At 45.0% G+C, this 24,469-nt stretch overlaps 1 protein-coding gene across 1 annotated transcript in view; it reads right to left on the reverse strand.

Moving 5' to 3' along the window:
• Nucleotides 1–9,757: 9,757 nt before the first annotated feature.
• Nucleotides 9,758–24,469, reverse strand: part of LOC144689758 (cystathionine beta-synthase-like) — a 64,571-nt gene continuing 49,859 nt past the window's right edge. Inside the window, exons 10-15 of the mRNA XM_078557140.1 lie at nt 18,405–18,510; nt 16,802–16,870; nt 15,956–16,090; nt 14,353–14,461; nt 11,648–11,732; nt 9,758–9,891 (exon numbers count right to left, since the gene is read on the reverse strand). Coding sequence (XP_078413266.1) covers nt 9,758–9,891; nt 11,648–11,732; nt 14,353–14,461; nt 15,956–16,090; nt 16,802–16,870; nt 18,405–18,510 — 638 coding nt within the window. The remainder of the gene's footprint in view (nt 9,892–11,647; nt 11,733–14,352; nt 14,462–15,955; nt 16,091–16,801; nt 16,871–18,404; nt 18,511–24,469) is intronic.

Consider the following 24,469-nt stretch of genomic DNA (forward strand, 5'->3'; position numbering starts at 1 on the left):
GGTGGGGTTCCATGTGCCGGGCAGGATGGTCTTTTAATTATATGCTGAGCAGGAGTGCTTAGAAAGAAAGGAGGAAGACCTCATTGCGATGAAAGCCAATGGCTTCATTAGCCCTGTTAAAGGGCTACTCAGAACTCAATGGCTTCACATCACAGCCGTTGCATCTCAAGAGTAACACACAGGAATGTAGAGTTTGGGGATGCAGGCAATAATAAAGGAGGCACAGTTGTGTCATACATGGCAATCCATCAATGAAAGCCTGTGACATATTCACCGGAATTGACACTCCTAATGAACCAAAGGACATCCACTCATTGACCATGAGCAACTGATTGGTCATTAATATGACACATCAGAGATTGGAGCACAGAGCTAGGTTAGGTCACTCATCTCACTGAAACTTTAGTATCCCACGCAGGGCTCAATATGTGGCATATCTGTGATGCAACCTTGGTCACCTCGATGTGTGTGCTGGTGTCTCAGGGACAAGGCGGCATCAGCCACCATGCAAGTAGGGCAGAAAAAACTATGGACCCTTACAGTCTCCAAATGTGTCATCTTCTGAGCTTCATTTTCTTACCCCCTCAATCATTAATGTCTTCAACATTCCTTTTCAGACAGAAGACAAAAGCACATATAGATCCAGGGCTCAATGCTCTCTTCATAAAGGCTCTAATACAATGGAGGAGGCGAAGGAAGGAGAGATGCCTCTGTGCGCTGCTCCAGCAGGAGGGACATGATCAAGCGGAGGCAGAGCATGAACAGGAGGCTCAGGAAAAGAGACCCAGCCAGCCAGAGTGGCTCGCCAGACCTAGGGTTTATTGGAGAAGAGTCCCCTATTTACAAATGTGTGAGAGGCAATGCTATGCATGTCTGCACTTGTCCCGAGCTTTGCTCTATCACACATGTGACATTCTTTGTGAAGACCTGATACTACGTGGAGTTGGAGGGTATCCCCTGCCGGTGGCTTTGAAGGTGACCGCAGCACTCAGTTTTTTGGCCTCCAGTGATTTCCAAGGATCAACAGGGGGCCTGTGCGGCATCTCTCAGTCCACAACACATTGATGCATAAAGGTCACAGATGCCCTTTACAGGAGGGTCCACCATTATGTCAGGTTTGCTCTGGATGAAGATAGCCAGGCTGCGAGATTCACCGGCTTTGCCACCCTGTCAGGCTTCCCAAGGGCACAGGGTGCAATAGGCTGCACCCATGTGCCTGTACGGGCTCCATGGCGGCAACCCCTAATGTTTATAAATCACAAGGGCTTTCATTCCATCAAAGCACAACTGGTGTGTGGTCACCAGAAGTACATACTGCACATTTGTGCATATTACCCTGGGAGTTACCATGACTCCTACATCCTGAGTCACTCCCAGGTGCCGAGATTTTTGAGGGGCCATGACATCTGCGGGGATGGCTGCTTAGGGATAAGGGGTACCCACTGTGTCGCTGCTGACATTGGTGCATCACCCTCAGAGTTGTTCCAAGGAGGGGTACAACGCTGCTCACAGCTCCCCAAGCTCCCTTATAGAGCAGACCATAGGGCTCCTGAGAATGCAGTTCAGATCCTTGGACCGCTCAGGTGGCTCACTGCAATACACTCTCGACAGGTTTTCCCACTTCATTGTAGTGTGTTGCGCCTTTCACAATCTGGCAATGCAAAGAGGTGATCCCCTGCCAGAGGATGAACAGGGGGAGGATGAGAGCTCATCGGAGGATGAATAACCAGAGGCCCTCAGGATGCTGCTGAGGGTCAGTATGAGCGCAATCGCACCATGGAGGAAGGAAGCCATGGGACACATGTCCGTGATACATTAGTTGCTGACAGATTCCAGGAAGAGTGAAGTTAAGAGAGAGAATATGGCCACATTTCTTCTAGCCTTCAATGTCATTTTCTTTTAACTTAGAGGATGTCCACCCACTTGCAGTGAGAACAAGTCCCACATTCACACTTGTGTGTTCTGGCCTCATGAATCGCCAGGCCATGACCTTTGCTTTGGTCCATGGGGCCCTGTGAGTGACCTCACTTTGGGAACTGAGAGTCCACTTAGGGACAAGAGTGATGCGAGAGAAGACTTGAAGCCTTTGTCGCCATCTAATGATGCGAACACTGCTGCGACTAAGATGTGGACATGCCGAGGGATCTCTTCCTCCCGTGTGTGTCTTTCCTTCTGCCACAACCACTGAGGAGACACAAATGCCGCTAGAATATCAATGCTGACGAACTGCCCTCACTCAATGGTGTTCCTTGAGGAAGAAGGGTTAGAAATGCTTACATCCCACATTTCCAATAAGGATTTAAACATATTTCCCTGACTTCACACAAGGCTGTATGGACTAGTTCAACTGAGGTTGACATCACAGGAATGTGAATCTCACAGTGGGACACTATCACTGAGTGGGAGGAAGGCTAAACCTCGAAATAAGAGGATTCCAAAGTACAAAATCACAATGCCTTCAGTTGACAGGAACATTCACATGTTCATCAAATGTATTAACAAAAGTGCAATTTCTTTACATGACTAGCGCACCCATGACCTAAAAGTGATATCAATTTTTCTTAACTTTCCTGTGCCCGGATGCAGTCCTGACATCTGCAGCAGAGGTGGAGGCAGCCAGCTGACTGCTACGTCCTGATGTCTGTGATGAACTTGGATGGATGTCCTCTGGCGGCCTAAGGCCTGGAGGGTCCAGGCCTGAAAATGGTCACCTGCTCAGGGGCAGAAGCACCCTCAGCAGCCCTGAGAAGCTGGAGTGGCTGGGGTCACAAGCAGAGGGGGCTGTGAGAGGCTGCGCACCCTTGGAGTGTCCTGAGAGGAGGCCCCCAGGGTGTTCGGCAGATGCTCATCCTCCCGAAGGTGCCTGAGGACCCTGCCCTGACTCCTGCAAGAGATGGTGCACCTGGAGGGTGGTCAAAGTGCCACGTTCCCTTGTCGTCTGCACCCTGATGGTGCCCACCAAGATGTGTGGCCATGGAGTGCAGGGCCAAGCGCATATCTGGCAGGAGCTGATGGGCCAAGGTCTCCATGGTGGAAGCCCACCTTCCCATGGTCACCTCAAGGTACTTGCATGTCTCGGATGGACTCCTCCATTGTTCACTCTAATCTGCTGTGTAACTGCCGAATCCCTGTCTGAGGTTCCGATGCTTGTCGTTGCATCTCCAGCATTGATTTGGCGGCCACTTCCAGAGGCTCATCATCTGACTCGGACTGAGCGGGTAGCTGGTCTCCAGCAGCCCTCCGAGTGCTGGAGACCTGGGCTGTCCCTGCCTCCGACTGCTGTGGAGATGTGTCAGTGAGATGTACCACAGAAAGTGAGGCCGAGCCTAATCAACATCTGTGCCCCCCCTCCCAGCATGCGTGTCTCTGAGCTGGTGGAGGGGGCGTGTGAGGTGCCGTGATGGTTCTTCCGGAGCTTTCTCTTCGGATGAAGCCTGGGAGCTCGCACTGGTGCTGGACTGGCTAGGGGGGGCCTCAATCTGCTGGTGCCCAGAAAATAGAAAATAGAGTTTCAGTTAATGAGCATGAACTAGATAGGACAGTACGTGAATCACTGTGAATGTCAGGATTTGATGAAGTGATGGAGCTGTGATCTATAATAGGTTGCTGGGAGAGATCAATCCCCCTTCCCCAGAGGAGCGATCCCTGTCCTCCCTAACCAGCTCAGCTGCAAACTCAAACTCAGTGAGGGTGATGATGTTGGCTGTCCGTCCCCTGGTGTGCGATCTTTCCTGCCTGTTGTGCATCAGCTTTGCCTGTACGAAAAAGAAAGGAATATGATGAGAAGGGATGGAGTAGAGGTTGGGTGAGGTGCGTGTCCACTGTGTGTGGTGAGCCCTCCCCAGAAGGACCAGAGGATGGAGTGTGAGCAGCATGATAGATGGGATGGTGGTGATGTGAAAGTCTCAGTGAGAGAACGAGTGTTGATATGTGTCCCCCGCTAATGGTTGTGTGAGACCCCTGAAGAGAGTATCCATTTGAGTGCATGATGCCAAGATGAGAGTTTGATATTGGAGGAAGTTGAAGGATGACTTACCCTGGAGGAGCAGATGAGATCATTCATCCTCTTCCTGCAGTGGGTGGCATTTCAGGCACAGATGCCAACCACGCTGACCTGCTCCGCGACGGCCTCCCCGGCCGGAGAGGTGAGGTTGCTGTACTTCCTGCAGCCGTCCCTGGGATGGAGCGTGTGCCTGTGCGCCTGCACCCCTCCGATCAAGGCCTGGAGGGCCTGCTGGGTGAAGCGGGGCGCTGCCTTCCTGTTCAGGCTCTCGGCCTTCCTCTTCTGGCTGTCAAACATCTCTGGTGGGCTGGAGAGAGTGAGATTGTGTGTTGGACTTGCATTTAAATATAGCGCCCAGACCTTCAAACCCACCAGCTAATGGCGGCCACACGAATCAACTCCCAACCTGTCGGGTGATTCGGACTGATACGCGCCTTTGCATAATTAATGAGGCTGCAAGTACAGAATTGGAGGGGGGAGTTCCCGCCATTCCGGACAGCGGGGTAGGCACTGCCGAAAACGTCCACCAGCGCACTTAGCACAGAATTTTCTGTGCCTACTGGCATCGGGCGTGTTCTATGGTGTGAATGGACAATATGGCGCGATTGGTTTTACAACGGCATGAAACCAGTGCCCAATCATCCGCTCAGCCCGCCAATGGGGGGCTGCGTTTCATGTCATCAGACGTCAGGAACGTCATTTTAATACATCAGCTTATCGTTATTAGGCCAGCGCACGGGAATCATTCACCCCACCCACCCCCCGCCCTGCCAGATCGTCCGTCCACGTTAGTGGGAAAAGACGCCAACGTGTTTCACAGCAGCACATAAGCGACATGCACTTGGCGGCCTGCACTTTGAGGGGAACTCAGAGGTGAGTAGACAGTGACATTGTGCAGCGCTCACCAGGGTCGCCTGTTGGACTTCAAGCTTGGGAGGCGCTGGGGGGGTTGGGGTTAAGGGCAGCCCTACCATTGAGGCCACTTGTGAGGAGGGCGGGGCAAGGGCAGCTCTGCTGTTGAGGCGACATGTGGGCTCGTGAATATAGCGCACAAGCATTCGGGGTGGGGATTAGGGTGAGCGAGGGAAGTGGCCACGCATGTAGGAAACCGGTATAAAGTGACCATTTTTTGGCAACTCAGACAGTTCAAGCGCAACAACATTGATATAATTGGAGTTGGGCTTCTAGCTTATCTGCCCACTCAAGCAATGCAGAGGCATCAAAGTCACCAAGTGCTCCAAAACTTCTCACCCCTCCCTCAAACACCCCCCCACCACCCGCCACTGCCCCACCCCCCAACCCCCAACTCACCCCGCCCTGGCACAGACTGCAAAGTCATGAACATTTTAGTGACTGCAGAACAGTTAGATGAGTGTGCACTTTGTATAATCCCCTCGCTAAAGCTTGCCATGGAGCAGTCACTGGTGGAGGTGATCACAGCCCCTTGCGAAGTCAGCATCCAGGTTTGGATCAGTTTCCCCCATGGTTCAAGCTAACAGTGCAGCCTTGCAGTGCAGGTTAGGAGAATGCCTGAGCCTGAGCTGAGAGCACAACCTGCAGCCCAATGGGCAAGGCTATTGCCAATCGGTCGGGTGGGCTGGGGTGGACGTGGTGGGGTTTCAGGCAGCCATGCAGCGCACTCATCTCTGACCATCCAAGTGGTGACCAGCACTCTCTGGGAATTGTTAAGGGGCCTTCACACTTCACCAGGACAGGTTCTTAGTGCACCCATGCTAACCACGTGTCTCTCTCTTTCATCCTGCAGGAGGACTACATCAGGAGCATGAATCCAGGTGAACTAGCTGTATGCCTGATGGCCTACAGAGAGCGAAGATGGTGGAGGAGAGAGTGACTGAGGCTCCTGGCTGCACAGAGGCAGGAGCAGTAACCTCAGGAAGAAGTGGCAGCTGGGGCTCCCACACACACCACCCAAGAGCCACAACAAGCCGTCACTTGTCGGCGCCTAGCAACACCCAGGGTCTATAGACACTGCCTGTCATTCCTGCAGATGACTAAGAGCCAGTGTCACTGAAGACTGCACATGTCTAGGGAACTGGTCGCTCACATCTGCCAGCTACTACAGGATTTGGCGCCATGGGGACATGCAGGGTATCCACTGCCAGTGACCATGAAAGTGACAGCGGCGCTCAATTTTTATGCCAGTGTCTCCTTTCAGGGCTCCACAGGTGACTCTGTGGGATATCACAAGCCTCCACCCACAAATGCAACCATGAATTAAAGGATGCCATCTTTGCGAGGGCACACAACCTTGTGCATTTCGCCCGGGATCAGGACAGCCAGGATGCAAGAGCGATAGGATTCGCCCAGATCTTGGATTTCCCACAGGTTCAGCATGCGATCGACTGCACTCATGGGATGCTCAGATCTCCGTCACAACTCATGGTGACTAGATCAACCACAAGGCATTCCATTTGCTGAATGTGCAGCTGGTGTGCGACCACCAGAAACACATCCTGCAGAGTGTGCAAAGTTTCTAGGAGGTGTGCACAACTCCTAAATCCTCCGTCAGTCACAAATCCCTGAAGCTTTCCAGTGTCCACAGAGGCTGCAGGGTTGGCTCCTCGGGGACAAGGGCTACCCGCAGAGGTCGTGGCTGATGACACCCGTGTGGCGGCCTCAGACTGCAGCAGAGCGATGCTATAATCGGGATGCTGAAGGTGAGGGTCCGGTGCCTGGACCAGTCTGGTGGAAGCCAGCAATACAGTCCTCAGAGGTTGTCACGCATCGTCATTGTCTGCTGTGCCCTTTAAAACCTGGCGCTACAATGGGGAGACGAGCTGGCTGAGGAGAAGGGGGAGCTGCATGTCTCCTCTGATGAGGAGAACACCGACATAGATGAGGGTGAGAAGGTCCTCGGAGAAGACGATGACGGAGATGAGGCCCTCACACTGGCCAGATGAGGCAGGCACGCTCAGGAGGCCCTCATAGCTGCTAGATTTGTGGAGGATGATGACGACATGCAGTGAGGTGACCCCATAGATCCTCACATTGCACCTGCGAACATTTGACTCCCGTCTGTCTTATGGCAGCGTGGAGGCACAGTGGAGACCCTAATAGTCACTCAATTGCAGGAGGATAATGATGACAAGAAGTGAGGCCACTCCATAGGTCTTCACAAACCCTCTGAGAATGTCTGACTCCTGTCTGGCCGAGGGCAGCTCACTTGTGCTCTGTGATCTGGGTCATCTCATAGAGATGCAGCCATGAAACTTTGGAAGCATCTGATCCTTTGTCCGCCTTCAGCACCCGAGCCCTTCAGGAGCACAGCATCAATAGTCACAGGTATTGAAGAGATGGGGGCCAGCCCCTCCTTAAAGGTGCTAAGAGCACACAGAGAGAATGAGCGAATTCTGTGGCGCCTGCCCACGACATTCTGGCAGCAATGACAAGCACTGCCAAGGTGCAGGCATCAGTAATATTTCCAGGGAGTGTGAGGCTGGACCATCACTGTGGTCTGAAGGCTGCACAAAGCACAGGGAAGAGGCCCTGGACTGAGACACCTGCCTTTATCTTGTGCAGAAAGGTTTCACATCTAAGTGACAAGAACACTGCTCATCAGAACAAGGAGCCATAGGCAGGGAGACATTCTTGGAGTTTATTGACAATAGTGAACATTATGTATAAGTGATTAACGCCCGTGCCCAGCTGTGCAACTAATTCTCCTTCACTTTCCAAAGCTGCCGCTATATCTTGGTGCTCCACCTACATCCACAGTGGAGGTGGAGCCAGCCTGCTGACTGCAATGTCCTGTGTTGACCTTGGCAGGCGTCCTCTGGAGAGCCAAGACCTGGAGGTGTCCGGCCTGCTTTCGGGGTCCTGATGTGTGGCAGTGGCACCCTACTTGGCCTGTGGAGCTGGAGCTGCTGAGGTCACAGGAAGAGGGGATTTGGATGGGCTGGACACTCTCAGAGTCACCTAGGTGGATGGCCCTGGGGTGTGCACCTGCTGATCCTCCTCCCTATGGGTGCCCAAGGGCCCCAGGCTGACTCCTTGAGGAGAAGGGGTAGCTGGAGTGAGATCGGGCTGCCCTGCACCCCTCTCACATACACACTGTTGGAGGCCTTCTATGGCCCCAGCGAACGAGTTGAGTCTGTGCAGCAGTGCAGGAGTGATGTCCTGAACCAAGGTCTCCATTGCGGCCGCCATACTACCAGTGTTGACCTCAGTGCATTGGCATGCCAGCTCTATCACCTCAGTCTGAAGGCAGATGGACTCCTCAGTCATGCCTTACAATCTGAAGAGTGCAGCTGATGCTCCCTAGCTTGCTTTTGCAGGTCCAACAACTGTGACATGACCAAGTGTGTCCTCCAAGTGCTGGACACCTAGGAAGTCCCTGCCACCGCCTGCTGTGGATGAGATGGTGAGATGTGCTCAACAGATTGTGATCCTGAGGCTATTCTAAAGCTAGGTCCCACCGAGGTGTGTGTCTCTGCGGTGGTGGAGGGTGTGGGTGAGCGCTGTGATGGGACTTGAAGGGTGCCTTGAGATTCCTCTTCTGCAATGTCTTCAGGGCTTGGCTGGAGGCCCTAGGTCATGGCCTCTCTTGGCCATAGCCCAGATGTGCCTGTTGAAGCAGGGGGAGATAATTAGTGCATGGCAGTGGCCTATGAAACACGACGCATTGCTCACAGGTTGTCTGATGGATGTTGCATTGCTGGAGGTAGAGCACCTCCAGCCTCAGCGTCAGCACAGGACCGGTCCAGGTTGTCACCGGCTGGCTGGATGGCACTGTTTTCAAAGTCTGTGAGGACCTTGATGTTGAGCATTCCTCCACTGGTGTCTGCAAACTCTCCCTGTTGTTGTGTGCCAGCTTGTCCTGCATGAATAGAGATGGAGAGAATATAAGCAGGATGCCTGACAGGCTGGATGATAAGTATGCCTGGCCTGTGTGGGTGGTGAGTGGTCCCATGGACTGGATGAGGACAATGAAGGTGTGCTTGCGAGAGTGAATTGTGATGTCTCTTGAACTGGCGGTGAATGAGTGCCCTGTGGATGTGTGATAGATTTGTGAGTGTGTGAGTTGAGAGTGATGAGAAGAGTGACTTACCCTGGCGGAAAGGAGATCATTTATCCTTTTGCGGCACTGAGTGGCTGTCCTATTTTGAAGGGCATTGGCACTGACCACTGCTGCCACCCCCTCCCAAGCCTGATTGGTGTCGCCGCTGCCCATCCTGCGGCCAGAGTGGGGGTATAGGACATCCCAGCGGGACTCCACTGCGAACAAAAGGCGTTCCAGAAACACGTCGCTGAAGCGAGGGGCTGCATTCTTTATTGCCTTTCAGGGCCATGTCTTCTCTGCAGCGGTGTGGTCTGGAAGCACTGAGATGAGTCCTTGCGGCTGGTCTTTAAATATGGTGCCTGGCACGATGAAGCCCACCACCGAAACGGTGTTTCCCAGGAGTGCATAAATAATGTGGCAGGTTTGGGACGAAACGGAATAAAAACCTGCTGTCACGCCTGTTACTGGACTTCGTGCAAATCTGGGTCGATTCCGCCCTTAGTCTCATTTATGAACAATTCCGCGCTACGACTCTATTGAACTCTTAGATTCTGAAGAACTTTTATTAGTTATGATGGGTTCAAATTGTGATATGCTGGATGTGCTGATAACATGGAAACAAATGTGCAACCATTTCATACAGAAACACAATTTGGGTTCATACAAACATCAATAACCTGAATTATGCATAACATCCAGAAAATCGCTGATGCCATTGATGCTCTTATCAGTTTTTAAAATCTGTGGCTTGATTTTTTTTCTGCTGTTCCCATCATTTTCCTCTTGGCTGTAATAAAGGTTATTAGGTCGTTAAATGTTACCACGCTATGCACTGTTTCTCTCTTTCCACATTCACCACTGTTGACATCTAAAACACAAAGGGAAAAAATAAATGTTGTTTAGGTCACAAAAACAAAAATACCTGGAAAAACTCAGCAGGCCTGACAGCATCTGCGAAGAGGAATAAAGTTGACATTTCGAGTCCGTATGACTCTTCATCAGAATCAAGGAAATAGAGAAATTAGGTGAAATATAAGCTGGTAGAGGGGTGTGGGACAGGTAGAGCAGGATAGGGGGCCAGTGATAGGGAGAGGCAAAGAAGAGATTGCCAAAAATGTCATAGACAAAAGGACAAAGGGGTGTTGACGGTGGTGATATTATCTAAGGAATGTGCCAATGGGGACATTATGAGTAGCAAGCAAGACAAGCTAGTGGCAGATGGCCCTAGTGGGGGTGGGGTGGGGTGGGGGGAAGGGATTGAAATGGGCTAAAAGGTGGAGATAAAACAATAGATCAAAATAAATTTAAAAATAGGTGGGAAAAGAAAATTATATATTTTTATAAGCTATAAATTATTAGAAAAAGGGGGATCGGAAAGGGGGTGGGGATGGAGGAGAAAGGTCATGATCTGAAATTGTTGAACTCAATATTAAGTCCAGAAGGCTGTAAAGTGCCTAGTCGGAAGATGAGGTGCTGTTCCTCCAGTTTGCGTTGAGCTTCACTGGAACATTGCAGCAGGCCAAGGACAGACATGTGGGCATGAGTTGAGAGAACAATTTCAGAGGTCAAACCACATTGCTGCAGGATTAGACCAGGTCAGGTAATGGACAGCAGATTTCCTTCCCTAAAGGATATTCATAAACCAGGTGGATTTTTACAACAATTGATCCTTCTTAATGATCACCATTACTGGGACTAATTTTCAATTCCAAATTTATTCACTGAATTTAAATTCCACCAGTTGCTGTGGTGGGATTTGAACTCGTGTTCCCAGAGCATTAGCCTGGGCCTCTGGATTACTGCTCTAGTGACATTATCAATATGCCATTGTCTTCCCAAATATTTATCAAACAGAACAAAATGATACTGTAGCATAAATGAGAGCCAGTTATAGGTTAGTAAATTACAACTGATGCTGAATTAATGGAAAGGTCAAAAGAAGCCTTATTCGGGAATTCATTTCCCCCTATATTCATACTCCAATGTTTGCTCAATATTTGACTATAGTTCAGCTATTGAGAGTTTCATTTGAATCATAAAGAAGCCACGAAGGGAAATGGGTCACACAGCGGTTTTGAGTATCTGTCACCTCTAGGGTCAAGATTTAAATCCATTCTCCTTCTCTCCCAGCTAGGTTCTAAAGAAAAATGGGTGAACTTAACAAGTGACTAATTGGCATGGTGAATTCACAGCGCAGTATTGCCTATAAACCCATATTAATCAATAGTAAATTAGCAGTCTCACTCAATCATAAACTTGGAGTTATGAGGAACAGGGATGGAAGTAAGCATTGCTATTCTAAAAATGGAATTATACATCTAATTAGTCCTGTATAGGAACCAGGAGTAAAAAATGTGAAGAGTTAGTTCCATTTTGTCAATTTTGTTTAAGCATTAAAAAAAAATTAAAGAGCCATGCAAAAGGTAGGCGTGTAAATAACTGAGTGATTTGAAATGTGAGCCACCATGATCTGAAAGATCCTAGGTTCAACCTATAGCCTATGCTATGTTGGACGTGGCTCAGTTTGAAGAGATTGCCCTCTTCACTACCTAAGTAACAATCTGGTGGGTAAATTCACTGTCCTTTATAGCCTGCGTTTATGAATAAAATCAGCCATGACTTACATTGTATTTGTTCATGAACGATTAAGACAAAGTGATTCAGCGCCAAAGCCTGAGATATTTTTCCAAGCGTGCCATTTAAATTCACCTATCAGAGAAAACAAATAGTTAAACAGAGGTAGTGTATGGAATATTCATTACACTTTTAAAGTTGTGACAAGTCACAATATTGTCAGCTACCTTCATTACAAAATTAAAATGAGGAAGATTTTTTCTTGTAAGTACGACTCTTCTGCAGACTTTTCACTGATGAAACTGTTAAATTAACCCATTGAGTAATAATTATATTGATAGTGAATACCCATCAAAGATATTCTTTTGCCCAAGTATGTGAGTATAAGTCAATGTGCATTGATTAGCTGATTGAGTTGTATAGCTGGTAAGGAGAAGGGAAAAATGAGAGGAAAGATAGAATAGATAGAATGCATTATAGCAACCCAGTGAAAATATACTTATCTGAAAAAGCAAATGTTATGTTTTGAGTTGGAAGAGACATAAAACACAAAATAAAAGTGGTCAAAGCATTCTCTCAGCAATAATTTGTTTAGACATCAGGACAGGCTTTTTGAAACATTTTCAACTCAGTAATTGTGTTCCTGTAGCACGCTCTAAAACTACAACAATAAAGGCATTTGAATATCAGGAGTGATTTTGTTACTGTAACATGAGCCTTAGAGTGCCAGCCTTCTCTGAGGGCTAGCCCTCTCATGGGTTACAGTGTCACAGTTGCAGGAGTACATCTCAAGGTAGGAAAGAGATGCAATAAATATTTTTAAATATTACAGACTAATATGAAGAACACAGCAGCATAATTTTCCCAAAACACTGTTGCTCCGCCTGGTGTTCAAATAGGAGAAATTATTTTAAAACACAAATAATGGTGTATGGTCACAGTGCTGCACTGGCACCTCAAGTGCCTATGAGGTTTCACCTATGCAATCCCTCAATGGCCTATCTAGTGCAGCCACTTGATATTAGAGAAAAAAATTAGTTATGTTTGGGCTGTCAGTGATTTTTGTGTAAACATATTGTAACATGGCAGATAACCATCCTGATATTGATGCAATATCATTAACTGTTTAAAGTACTGTTGCAAAAATCTAGTTTAATAATCATGTTTTAGAATGTAGCTTTTAGTTATAGGAAGGATGAATGGAGACATCTGATTGAGAAACTAGTAAAACCAAATCTGATATAAATGCAACTCAAACAAGCCTGGGTTTAGTACACTTAAAAGGTAGTCTATATTTATCTTACAAGGTTAGAGCTGATAGTGAAAAAATGTTTAAACATTGGTCACCCATCTCTTAATGGAACAAGAGAGTCTGGAGAGAGGGTAGTTACATCCATTAGTAATACAAATTATTCATATGGGTTACAGAATCAAAAAGTTTTGTTCAAGGTAAAATAATTTGTTTACATTTCTGTTTGAGACCACCCCAAAGTATGCCATGTATTCATAGGGATGGGGTGTGGGGAAAGTAGGTTCTTTTGTTCAAGTTGTCTGTGTGTTTGCTGAGAAAGCAGGCAGTTGCAGTTTTAGTTTTGGTGTACACTGCAACTCACTGAGTTGGAAGAGCCAAAGGAAATAAATGTTAGTCAGGCCTGCACCTTAAGCAGAGAAAATACTAACTTCATCATTCATTGTGTGGAATGCAGGTGAGACTCGTGCTCAGCTTGGAATTCATGGGGAGAAAATAAGCTGGAAGATTTGCCTAGCTTGAAGCTAGAGAAGAAATCAACAGTGGTCCTTACAGAGTCTGGTAGCACAAGGCAGTTTTCAGTTAGCTTTGAAGTAATCAGCTTGGTCAGTCAGCTTGGAACAGGCAGAGATAAAACATCTGCTAGGACCTGGGAATCAGCTGTTGGACCAGCAACTGTGCAGATGTTGTAGGAGCAAAAAGGGCCATTAGTTACCAAGGGTGTTCCTAATGTTTAAACCACTAACCAAGGAGTTGAGAAATCCACTATCAAGAGGTTCTGAAGAGAATTTGGAGGAATCCTTAGCCAAAAGCAAATGGAAGGATCGCCATGAAATTTCACACCTTGGGGAATAGCTGGAACACTGAAGAGAAATGAAAGTGACTTCCCGGGAAGCTGTGGCAAACTTTTGAGTTGGTCCCTACAGAAGTGAATGAACCTTCAAGATTCTTCTAACGTATAAGGGAATTTTTGGGGGAAAGTAAAAAGTAGAACTGAGTTCATAGCATAAATAATTATAAAATGTTAGGTTAATAATGACTGCTTTGTTTAATCCTTAAATTCAATAACGTTTGTTTTTATTTAGAAATGTGAAATCTTCTGGCAGAGCTCTGTCAGTTAATTATGGGGTGTCTGGATTTCTCTTTAAATGTTAATAGTTCCTGTCTGGATCATAACAATATCCTAATGTACAAAGAGAAACTAGAGTGTCTCAGGTAAAGGGTTAGACTCTCTTATGTTGTCATTCAAGCAATACCTTTTCATTGAAGAGCCTTAAATTGAGGCTGCCTTAATATTTTTTTAAGGAACAAATTTCACAATTATGTCAAGTTTTAAATCCTAATTTCATTTTCTAACCATGCCAAGTGTTAGGTAAATCAGCATTAAGACTGTAGCTAATAATTATTTCAGAAGGTACACTGATTTCCTAAATATACTGTCAGGTTAAGTCAATACAGTTGCAATCTCACAAACTGCACACCTGACTTATAAAGAGAATCCCCTACCTTTTTGAATTGTTGGTAAATGATTTTAGACACTGGGTCAGTGAGCTGCAGTTTCACTTCGTTAATTGATGACATAACATTTCCTAGAGTGACTAAACCCAGGATTATGCTGCAGACAAAATAAAAAAACAATAATTACCCAATTGCACGACTGTCAAAATATCAATAATGGTATTAAGCTGTCTGCAACAGCTTGTATATTTCAGAAATAATTTTGTTGTATAAAGTCACTCTGTGGAACTACTGAGAATGTTAAAGCTGACTTCCAATTGGCTCTCATTGTGCTCTGTGGTTAGAATTAAAACACTGGAATTGGCAAGCACAATTGGGTGTAGCTGCTATGTTCCGAATCAACCAGTGTACCATTTCATATCAGTGGTATAACAGACATCTTGGATGAATCAAATGAGCATTGCTCTATGTCTTTGCAAAGTTAAAAACCAACATCAAACTCAATTGCTCATATTTAGAATATGTGCTGAAGACTTTAATTTTGTCTCCAGTCCTGCAAGCTATGTGATAAGAAAGCTTTGCACAGACTGGGGAGACAACATTCAACAGTCTGCAATTGTAATTAGCTCGGATTGATTGAAGATAGTAGGCAAAATCATCAAGTCATGTTAACAATTGCTCAGAAGTGCAGAGTTTTTTCCCACACATAATTTTCACCATGGAATATCTGTTAATATATTTAAAACAGTATATGTAATAAGTAAAGGCATTGCAGTCCATATATCATTGTCAATTATAGATGCTAAACAATCTTAAATAGGAAGGGAGAAAGGAAGCCAGTGAGTGACATGGAACCTGACATTCACAAATGGTTGTAAATCCCAGCATGAGTTTACTACCTGATAAAAGATCAAACAGGGGCAGGCTAAATTTGCAACTAAACATTGAAGAATAGCAAAAGCAACTTACGTTTGTGCCTTAACCTAGTGAAACATCCTGATGCCGGATTTTCCTTTCCACTCAAGTCACTGGGGGCCACCAACCCATGGCCACCCATTTTGTTCATTGTAGAAATAGTTAAAATGAGCCCCACGCAGCAGACTAACTGTAAATACTGCCACGAAATATCTGCTATTATGTTTAAATCATGTGGGTATTTTATATAATTTAAATATAATTAACCAACTCAGTTATGTAAATACTTGCAACAAAGTTTTTTTTCAAAGAAAGAAAAATTATTTAACATTTTGTAGTGAAGTATCATTGCAACTTCAACAGTTTCTGTTTGGAATTTGATTTTTCAATGAATTTTCTTCTGACCCAACAGTAAATGCTGTTCTAGGTTAGTGACCAGTCTGCACAGATTGAAAAGCAACTCAAATGACTTATTAAGCACTCTGCATGCTCCCAATCACCTTTCTTATTGACGGATTCCATTTCATAAAAGATTTAAAAATTCTTGTCATACACAAGACATGATGGTGTAAATAGTTGCAGATGATATTAGGGAATGAATGATAGATTTTTTTTCCCATTTACTTGTGAATTCCATATCCACATTGAATATCCTTTACCTATGTATGTTATGCAATTAATTATTCCTTGGTATAAAATTCCCAGTTTCACCATAAATACTTGGGACAGTACCTACCCACTGGAGTCAACAACCACTGTATTGTCGATGCAATTCGCTTTGAGAATCTGGATGATGTCCTGGCAGGTGATTGTTGGAAGGACAGTCAGAGCTGGGGGAAACTTCACCTGATTGATCGGTACATTCCGCCAGCTACAAAACCCAAAATAAACCACAAATCAATTCAATTAACAAAAGAGTTGAGATGACGTACAGCAACACTCCCTGCCACTTCAATTATCATTCTGGTAGTCTCTTGGCTTCTTCTTGGTGGTCATAAATATGAAGCTTTTAGTTGGGTCATATGACTTTCCTCAATTTTATAAGACTAAAATGCCCACATTTCAAATGTTTAGCAACCATTGTTACTCCTTTTTTTGATACACTGGCCACAACACTGGAACACATACATTTGGAAGCCTGAGTTGCAGCATAACTGGTAAAGTTACAGATATTTTATTCAGTTTGGCCATTGAAATAATTGCTGAAAAAAAGAGACATGTCGAAGCTTTTCACCTTGTACTCATCAGGACACTTTGCAAGATTAGCAATACTGACTCATACACTATAAATTATTGTTTTCCCCTTATATTGGTGTTCTTGCGAAGTGTCCTGACGAGCGCAAGATGAAAAACTTCAACATGTCTCTTTTTTTTTAGCAGTATTCAAGTTCTGTACTACCAAATAACTATTAAAATAATTTATCTATAATTTTACAGTGGAGTTGTAGCTTTCTGAGAAATTTACTTGTGCCTGTGTGTGAAAATCTCTTTAAAATCATTACCTGATAAATAAGACAGATACTTTTTTGGTTATTAATACCTCAGCACATTGGAGGACCAATCAGCTAACTTTGATCTGTACCTTTCTTGGTCACAGTCTGCTTGCAGAAATCCTTTCTCTTCCATCCAATTGTCACTAAGAAATTTTGACCTATGTCAGTGCAGGTTAAAGAACAAATGAACAGAAGTATTCAGTTAATTTTCAGAAATTCAAGCATAAAGAAAGCTCAATGCTGGATGATTTTTTTCAATGGCTGTTATTGGTGCACAGGGTATAATGGTGTCAAAAAGCTTCCTAAATTTCAATAATTTTGTCTAAGCTTCTAATTGAAATATCTTTATCAGCCCTGAAAAACTTCCCTGCATTCATAATGCCGCCAAACAGGTTGAGTATCAAATCCTTCCAACACACGCCAATGGCAGGGTGTAAGAGTGGGAAAGATTCCTGGACAACAATGTGATGGAATGAAAGCTGGAGTCTCTACCATCACAATTCAAAGCTCCAGACTACAACATGCACGTAAAAAGTGCATGTTGCCACAGCAATTTAGACTCCCTGAGTGATCTGTAACACACCACCACCAAAGTCTTTCCATTATACACCTTTGGTTTCATTAATGTTATTTCTTATTGAGTTGAAATTAAGGTTGGCAATTCAGATTGGATGTATCAGATGACTTTATGTGACTTCCCACAATTGATGGGAGTGGGAAAATTTGGGAGAAAGTCACTGGTAAAATCTGCAACATATGGAACTGTGTCATGGAGGACCTGATTCGACTGGTCAACATATAGCAGGATAGGTTCGCCTCCATTGGGCAATCATGCAGCCTTGACCTGCCGCGAAGGGTGACGGTGGGTAAACAGAGCATTGATAAGAACTCAAGAAGTTCCACCCCTTCACTGTGGGTCAGCGATTGTTACAGGACGCCAGCTCAGTCTGTAGCTTACTGATGCAAAATCATGGATTGTATAGAAAAGTGCTATACACTTTCAGGAATGCAAAGGGACCAGCAATGCCTTGAATGCAACGGATGGATTATTAGAAAATCTACTGGTATCCTTTTATCGGTGTCTAGGAGATTAATCTTTAATTCCTGGTGACTCCAGGGCATTCCAGGACAGTTAGCTACCCAAGCTGAAATTAAACTCAGTGGAGTGGTGATAATTCTGCGCTCATGCCTCCCTACACATTGGACAATGTAAATACAATCAGGTCCCTTGAACAACTATTGGTCAGGCAACCCTCTACAGAGAGTGGTGAGAAAATGTAGGGGTTCCTGCTGTTTCATTCCTGGGACAGAGTAGCTAATGCTGGGAGCAAATAACAAAGATTGGGCACAGAGGAGTAATTTAAATCTGGCAGAATATGTATAGGTCCATCTTTTGCACTCAACTTGTGTTCCTCAAGACTGGGAACTCAAAAGTGTGAAAGTTATCCTGATAGGATGAATAATTTTAAAGAAACATTCATTTTTCATGGGATACATGCATTCTGTTTGGTTTTTTGCTCACCAGTTAGAATAGGAAAAGGAACAACATTAAATTCCACTAAATTCCTATCCTAAAATCAACAGAGGTTCAACCAAGGCCTTTACGTAAAGGGCAGGTACATTACGAGTGTTCCTGTGTTAGGCATAAAAGGTATGATGGGTTAATCATTACAGTGCTGCTTTCTGACTTACATGTAATTTCGGATGGAGTCTGAGAGGATCACAACACAGCGCTGCCCTTCTTTCAGATCTTTTGCCACGCTCACAGCTCCACACATGGCACTACCAGAACTCCCACCTACACAGCAGGAATGGTGGAAACAAAAGGTCACTCTCAGGCTCATGTTCATCATACATTGGACTGGATTTTGCAGCAATGCTCACTGCTGACCTCAAAGAAAACCACCCACAAAAATGTAATGGCCGTGTGGCATGGATTTCCCTTTTCCTGGTGTTAGTTTGAACCTGTCACCAAAGAACAGGATTTCTACATGTCCAACAACAGTAATCTCATCAAGCTGGGCAAGCAGCCAAACACATTGAAGTATTTCTAAAGGCTATTGAGTTGGATGATCAGCCATGATCATAATGAATGGTGGAGCAAGCTCGAAGAGCCGAATGGCCTACTCCTGCTCCTATTTTCTATGAATGTTTCTATCTATTCTCACTGACAGCAAGTAAAATGAACTGATTATTCTTCATGTTATTACATTTTACAAGCAGTGAAATAAATGTTTGGGACATTCGCATGGGATTAAGGCAGAAGCTAAAATATTATTAATACACTTTATTAATAAAGGGATTTTAGAAAATATGTTTTTTTAACATACTGGAGAATTTTGACATTCCACAAATAGAAATTCAGGGCCTTTGAGGCTGTTCATCAGTAATTATGAAGATAGTGCAGCATTAAAAACCCAATTACACCTCATGCAACAAGGTGTAACTTTTTCAAGGGTTTTTCAGCAAGACTAATAGCTTAAAAGGGCAAGTTCTCACCAGTTCAGTAGTTTTGAACTGATTGCAAACTGAGGGGATCTCAATAGTGCATTCTGTGGAGGAGCATAGAATCAATGACAGCAACCTCTGGATTTCCCTGTTTAAGTGTGAACTCCAGAATTTGCTGTCAGTTTCAGAGGAGTAATGATGGTGAATGCTGACAGTTTTACCAACGTTAAAAAAATCTGGGCCAATGACTCCAATCAACACTAACAACATCTAAAAGTAAAAATATTGGCACCAAATATTGGATTCAATCCAATACTGGGCAGTATTGAACCTTATACTGCAAATTGTTCTGTCAACAATCAAAATAATCCTCTGTATCATGTTATCTGAAAAATGATTCTAAAGGCTACCTAGTTAATGACACTGTGGTAAGAAATGTAGCTGATCTGAGAACCGCTGTTTTCTACCAGAATGTTGACTGGAAGCAAACTGTTTTCTTAAAAATTGCAAGGGCCTTTTCTGCGGCGTGGGTCATAGCAGATTTAGTGCTGGGGAGTGCTTTCAAAAATGGAAGCTCTTCGAAAAATTTTGTATATACCTCCAAATCTGACAGCGTATATGTACGAAATGTAAAGCTCCATCGTTTAAAAAAATCCAAAAGAACTGATAGTCATCTCAAACCTAAATGAGTTCAATTAATAGAGAATTGAAGGTGACATTGAACTTGATTTTTGCATCCCCCAGGAGTTAATTGGGGTAAAAATGGTATTATGTAACACGGATGTCATTAGAAGTCAGACAACCAGTTACGAACATATGAACATACGAATTAGGGGCAGGAATAGGCCATTCAGACCCTTGATCCTGCTCTGCCATTTAATAAGATCAGGGCTGATCTGATTGTTGTCTCTGCTTTCCCAAGCCCTTTGACTCCCTTGTTAGCCAAGAATCTATCTAACTCTGCTTTAAAAACGTTCAATGACCCAACCTCCTCTGCACTTTGAGGAAGAGAACGCCACAGGCTAACGGCCCTGTGAGAGAAAATATTTCTCTGCATCTCCATCTTAAATGGGAGACCTCTTATTTTTAAGCTGTATCCACAACAGCTTTTAAGTGGCTTCTATATTGTGGTTTCCTGACCTTCCCAACCCTATCCTGAAAATTAAACCAACAGAGCCTAGTTTTACAAAAATCCCGTGTCATGATTTGAACAGTTGGTCATTTTTGCAAAATATTCAGCATCTTAATACTCATAATGACTCTGAAAACGCTCAGGGCTGAATTTTGCCCTTGATGGGCGGGCAGGCCCGACCGATTTGGCAGCGGGCGGGCAGCCGATCGCTGCCGCTGAAACGGGCCCCGCTGCCATTTTACGTAGGTGGGCCAATTAAGGCCCGCCCAGCGTGACACCTGACGGGAAGCGCTATGCGTTTCCTGTGCAGGCGGGGGGGGGGGGGGAATTCCCCAACTGCGAGAGTGTGCTCTCTAACGCATGCGTGTGAAAGAGCGTACATCTCCCTGAGGCTAAGTGCTGCCTCAGGGAGATCGCTGAAAGGTGGTGAAAGTTCAAAACTAGAAAAACTAGAAAAATAAAAAAATCATTTAGATGTCCCACCTCATGTGAAAATGTCACACGAGATGGGACATGTTAATGAAGTACACAAAAACTTTATTAAGCTTTTTTAAATCCGAAATCAAACCTCATCCCGCCAGTGGATGAGGCTTGTTAAAAAATCACTTAACCGCCTGCCCGTTGGACCCGTGCGCCGAGCCGAAGTTCGCACAGGCCCCTCAAAATCGTCGACAATTGGTGACTTAATGGCCTTAACAAGGCCTTTAATTAATGGCAGGCGCACGTCGCGCTGCTGAGCGCGCCCGCCGACCTAAACATCGCGATGCCGCGTGCTGATGTCGAGACACTCGCGCGACGTCAGCGCAGGACATTTTAAGCGCTGATGTGTGGGCTCTGCCACCTGCAAGTCAGCCAGAAAATTCAGCCCTCAGTTTCTCACAATTCTGTCAGATAGTAATCTTATCAGCAATAGAAATTTGGCTCTGATGTTGAGGCGACTTAGAGAAGATGAGCAAACCTTCAGTTATCTCACTAAGGCCATTTTCGTTCTTTTCCATAACTACATGAAGGAATGACATACTATTCAAAACCTTGAAGAGGATATTTATATCAATGTACAACAGTCTTGGAGGCATCCTCTTTAGCCTAGTTAATCTTATAATCAAAATTGTATGATATTAAGGGAAAATTGCTTCAGGCTCTCTCCCAGCATGTGGATATCAATAGCAGGTAGCGCACTTGTGATTTTGCATATCCGCTGGTTACTTGCAAGATGTGTCCCAAAATTTAAATAAAATGTATTCAATTACAAATACAACAAGAATTTTGTTTTGGTGATCAGTTTAATTTGGAAATAACCAAGATGCAAATCCAAAACCACTTCTCTTAAACTTATTGTTCTATCATTTCTTTCATGATAGCTGTAGGATAAGACTCACTCTTTATATGGTGGCACTGAACTGCCCTCTTTTGCTGATGGGATTTAATGTGTAAAAAGGCAGGGTGGGGGGAAGGGGCATCATGAATTACATTTTGAGGCCCTACCAATGGGTTCATTAAACCAGCTGATTCCATACAGCCAGTGACTTCTTGGTCGGTCATTTAACTAATGATAATGACTCCATGACTTCAATGCCCATCAAATTCTCCAAGGTAACTGCTACAACATATCAGGTGGATGAGATTGAAATATGAGTTCATGCAATGCAACACAAGTACTGAACCATGCTTTAAGGTCATGACTATCATTAAGGCTCAAGAATCGGGGGATAAAACAGCAAGAGTTCAGGAGGTAAAACAGCAAGAGTGCAGGAGATAAAACAGTGAGAGTTCGGGAGATAAAACAGTGAGAGTTCGGGAGATAAAACAGGAAACCCACCAGAATTCGAAAAGGCTGACGAAAGTGATGTCGGCGCAAAGCAGAGAGCTGATTGGTAGGTAGTGGTTAAGTTGTTTTTTTCCACTTTAAAACTGCACTAAGGAATGTTCTAGTGTTTTTTTTAAAAGAAAGAAGCTTAAATCATTTTCTACTTGGCATAAATTTATGGTAAGAATACTTTAACTAAAGGTAAGGCACGGGAGCTCAGTCCCATGTGGTGCACGGCCTGCAGAATGTGGGAAGTCTTAGACGCTCCTGGCAGTCTGGATGACCACATCTGCAGGAAGCGCCACCGGTTTGACCAGCTTGAGCACCGGGTTTCGGAGCTTGAGCATCGGCTGGGGGCACAACATTGCATCCACGAGGCCGAGAGTTACACGGATAGCACATTTTTAGACGTTGTCACCCCGCAGCTTAAGGAAGTACAGTCGGAGGAGGAACGGGTAACCACCAGTCAGAAGAAGGGAGGTAGTCAGGAAAGCCCCAGAGTTCATCTCACTCAAGAACAGTTTTTCTGTGTTGGAAAACGGTGAGAGTGATGGCTCCTTTGGGGATTGCAGCCAGAGCCCCGCTGCACAAGGCAGGAGGAGAAAGAGAGGAAGATCTATGGTGGTAGGAGACTCAGAAGTGAGGGGTACAGACAGGCACTTCTGCAGCCGCAGACGTGACTCCAGGATGGTATGTTGCCTCCCTGAGGCCAGGGTCAAGGATATCATTGTACGGCTGCAGGGCACTCTGAAGGGGGAGGGTAAAAGAGATTGTGGTTCACATTGGTAACAACAACATAGGTAGAAAGAGGGATGAGGTCCTGCAAAAAGAATTTAGGGAGCTAGATAGCAAATTGAAAAGCAGGGCCTCAAAGGCTGTAATCTCTGGATTACTCCTGGTGCCACATGCTAGTTAGTATAGGAATAGATGGATAGAGCAGATGAATAGGTGGCTGAAGAGTTGGTGCAGGAGGGAGGGCTTTAGATTCCTGGATCACTGGATCCATTGCTGGGGAAAGTGGGACCTGTACAAGTCCGATGGGTTGCACCTGAACCGGAATGGGACCAATATCCTTGCAGGGAGTTTGCTAGTGCTGTTGGTGGGGGTTTAAACTAATTTGGCAGGACGGTGGGATACAGATTGGAGGTATAGTAGGGGGTTACGTACAGACAAGTATAGAAGGAAAACCAAGTCAGTTTGGAAGGCAGAGTATATAGAGTCAAGTTAAGGCACAAGGGAGCATAGCAAGGCTGGGTGGCATTGATTTTAATGCAAGGAGTCTTGTGAGTAAGGCAGATGAGTTGAGAGTGTTAATTAATACATGGGGATATGATATCCTTGCTATCATGGAGACATGGTTGAGGGAGGGGCATGACTGGTAGCTCAATGTTCCAGGGTATAGAATCTTCAGGTGAGACTGGGGGCAGGGGTTGTAAAAGAGGGGGTGGTGTTGAAATATTGATCAAGGAGTCAATTACTGCAATAAGGAGGGATAATATCTTAGAAGGTTCCTCAAATGAGGCCATTTGGGTAGAACTTAAAAACAAAAAGGGGCAATCACATTGCTGGGAGTGTACTATAGACCCCCAAACAGTCAGGGAGAGATAGAAGGGCTTTTTTGTAGGCAAATCTCAGAGAAGTGTAAAAATAATAGGGTAATAAAAGGAGGGGATTTCAACTTCCTTAATATTAATTGGGATAGGCAAAGTGTGAAAGGCTTAGAGGGGGCAGAATTCTTAAATATATATTCAGGAGAGCTTTTTAAGCCAGTACGTAGAAAGTACTACAATAGATGGGGAGGTACTGGATCTAGTTTTAGGGAACAAAACTGGGCAAGAGGTGGAAATGTCAATGGGGAGCATTTTGGTGATAGTGACCATAACTCAGTAAGATTTAAGATAGTTATGGAAAGGGGCAAAGATAGACCGACAATAAAGGTTCTGAATTAGGGGAAGGCCGATTTTAATATGATAAGACAGGATCTGGCCGAAGTGGACTGGGAGCAGCTACTTGTAGAAAAATCTACATCACAGCAGTGGGAGTCATTCAGAAAGGAAATAATGAGAGTGCAGGGTCAACATGTCCCCATAAAGGTGAAGGGTGGGACCAACAAGTCCAGAGAACCCGATGTTGAGGAATGTACAGGATTGGATAAGGAGAAAAAAGGGAAGCTTATGGTAGATACCGAGGGCTCAAAACATGAAAGCCCTAGAGGAGTATAAGAAGTACAGGGGGGTTACTTAAAAAATAAATTGGGAGAGCGAAGATGGGGGCAAGAAAAAATACTGGCGAGTAAAATAAAGGAAAATCCAAAGGCATTTCATAAGTATATTAGGAGCAAGAGGATAACCAAGGAAAGAATAGGGCCCA

This window comes from Cetorhinus maximus, chromosome 2 (genome assembly GCF_964194155.1).
Source record: "Cetorhinus maximus chromosome 2, sCetMax3.hap1.1, whole genome shotgun sequence".
Taxonomy (NCBI): domain Eukaryota; kingdom Metazoa; phylum Chordata; class Chondrichthyes; order Lamniformes; family Cetorhinidae; genus Cetorhinus; species Cetorhinus maximus.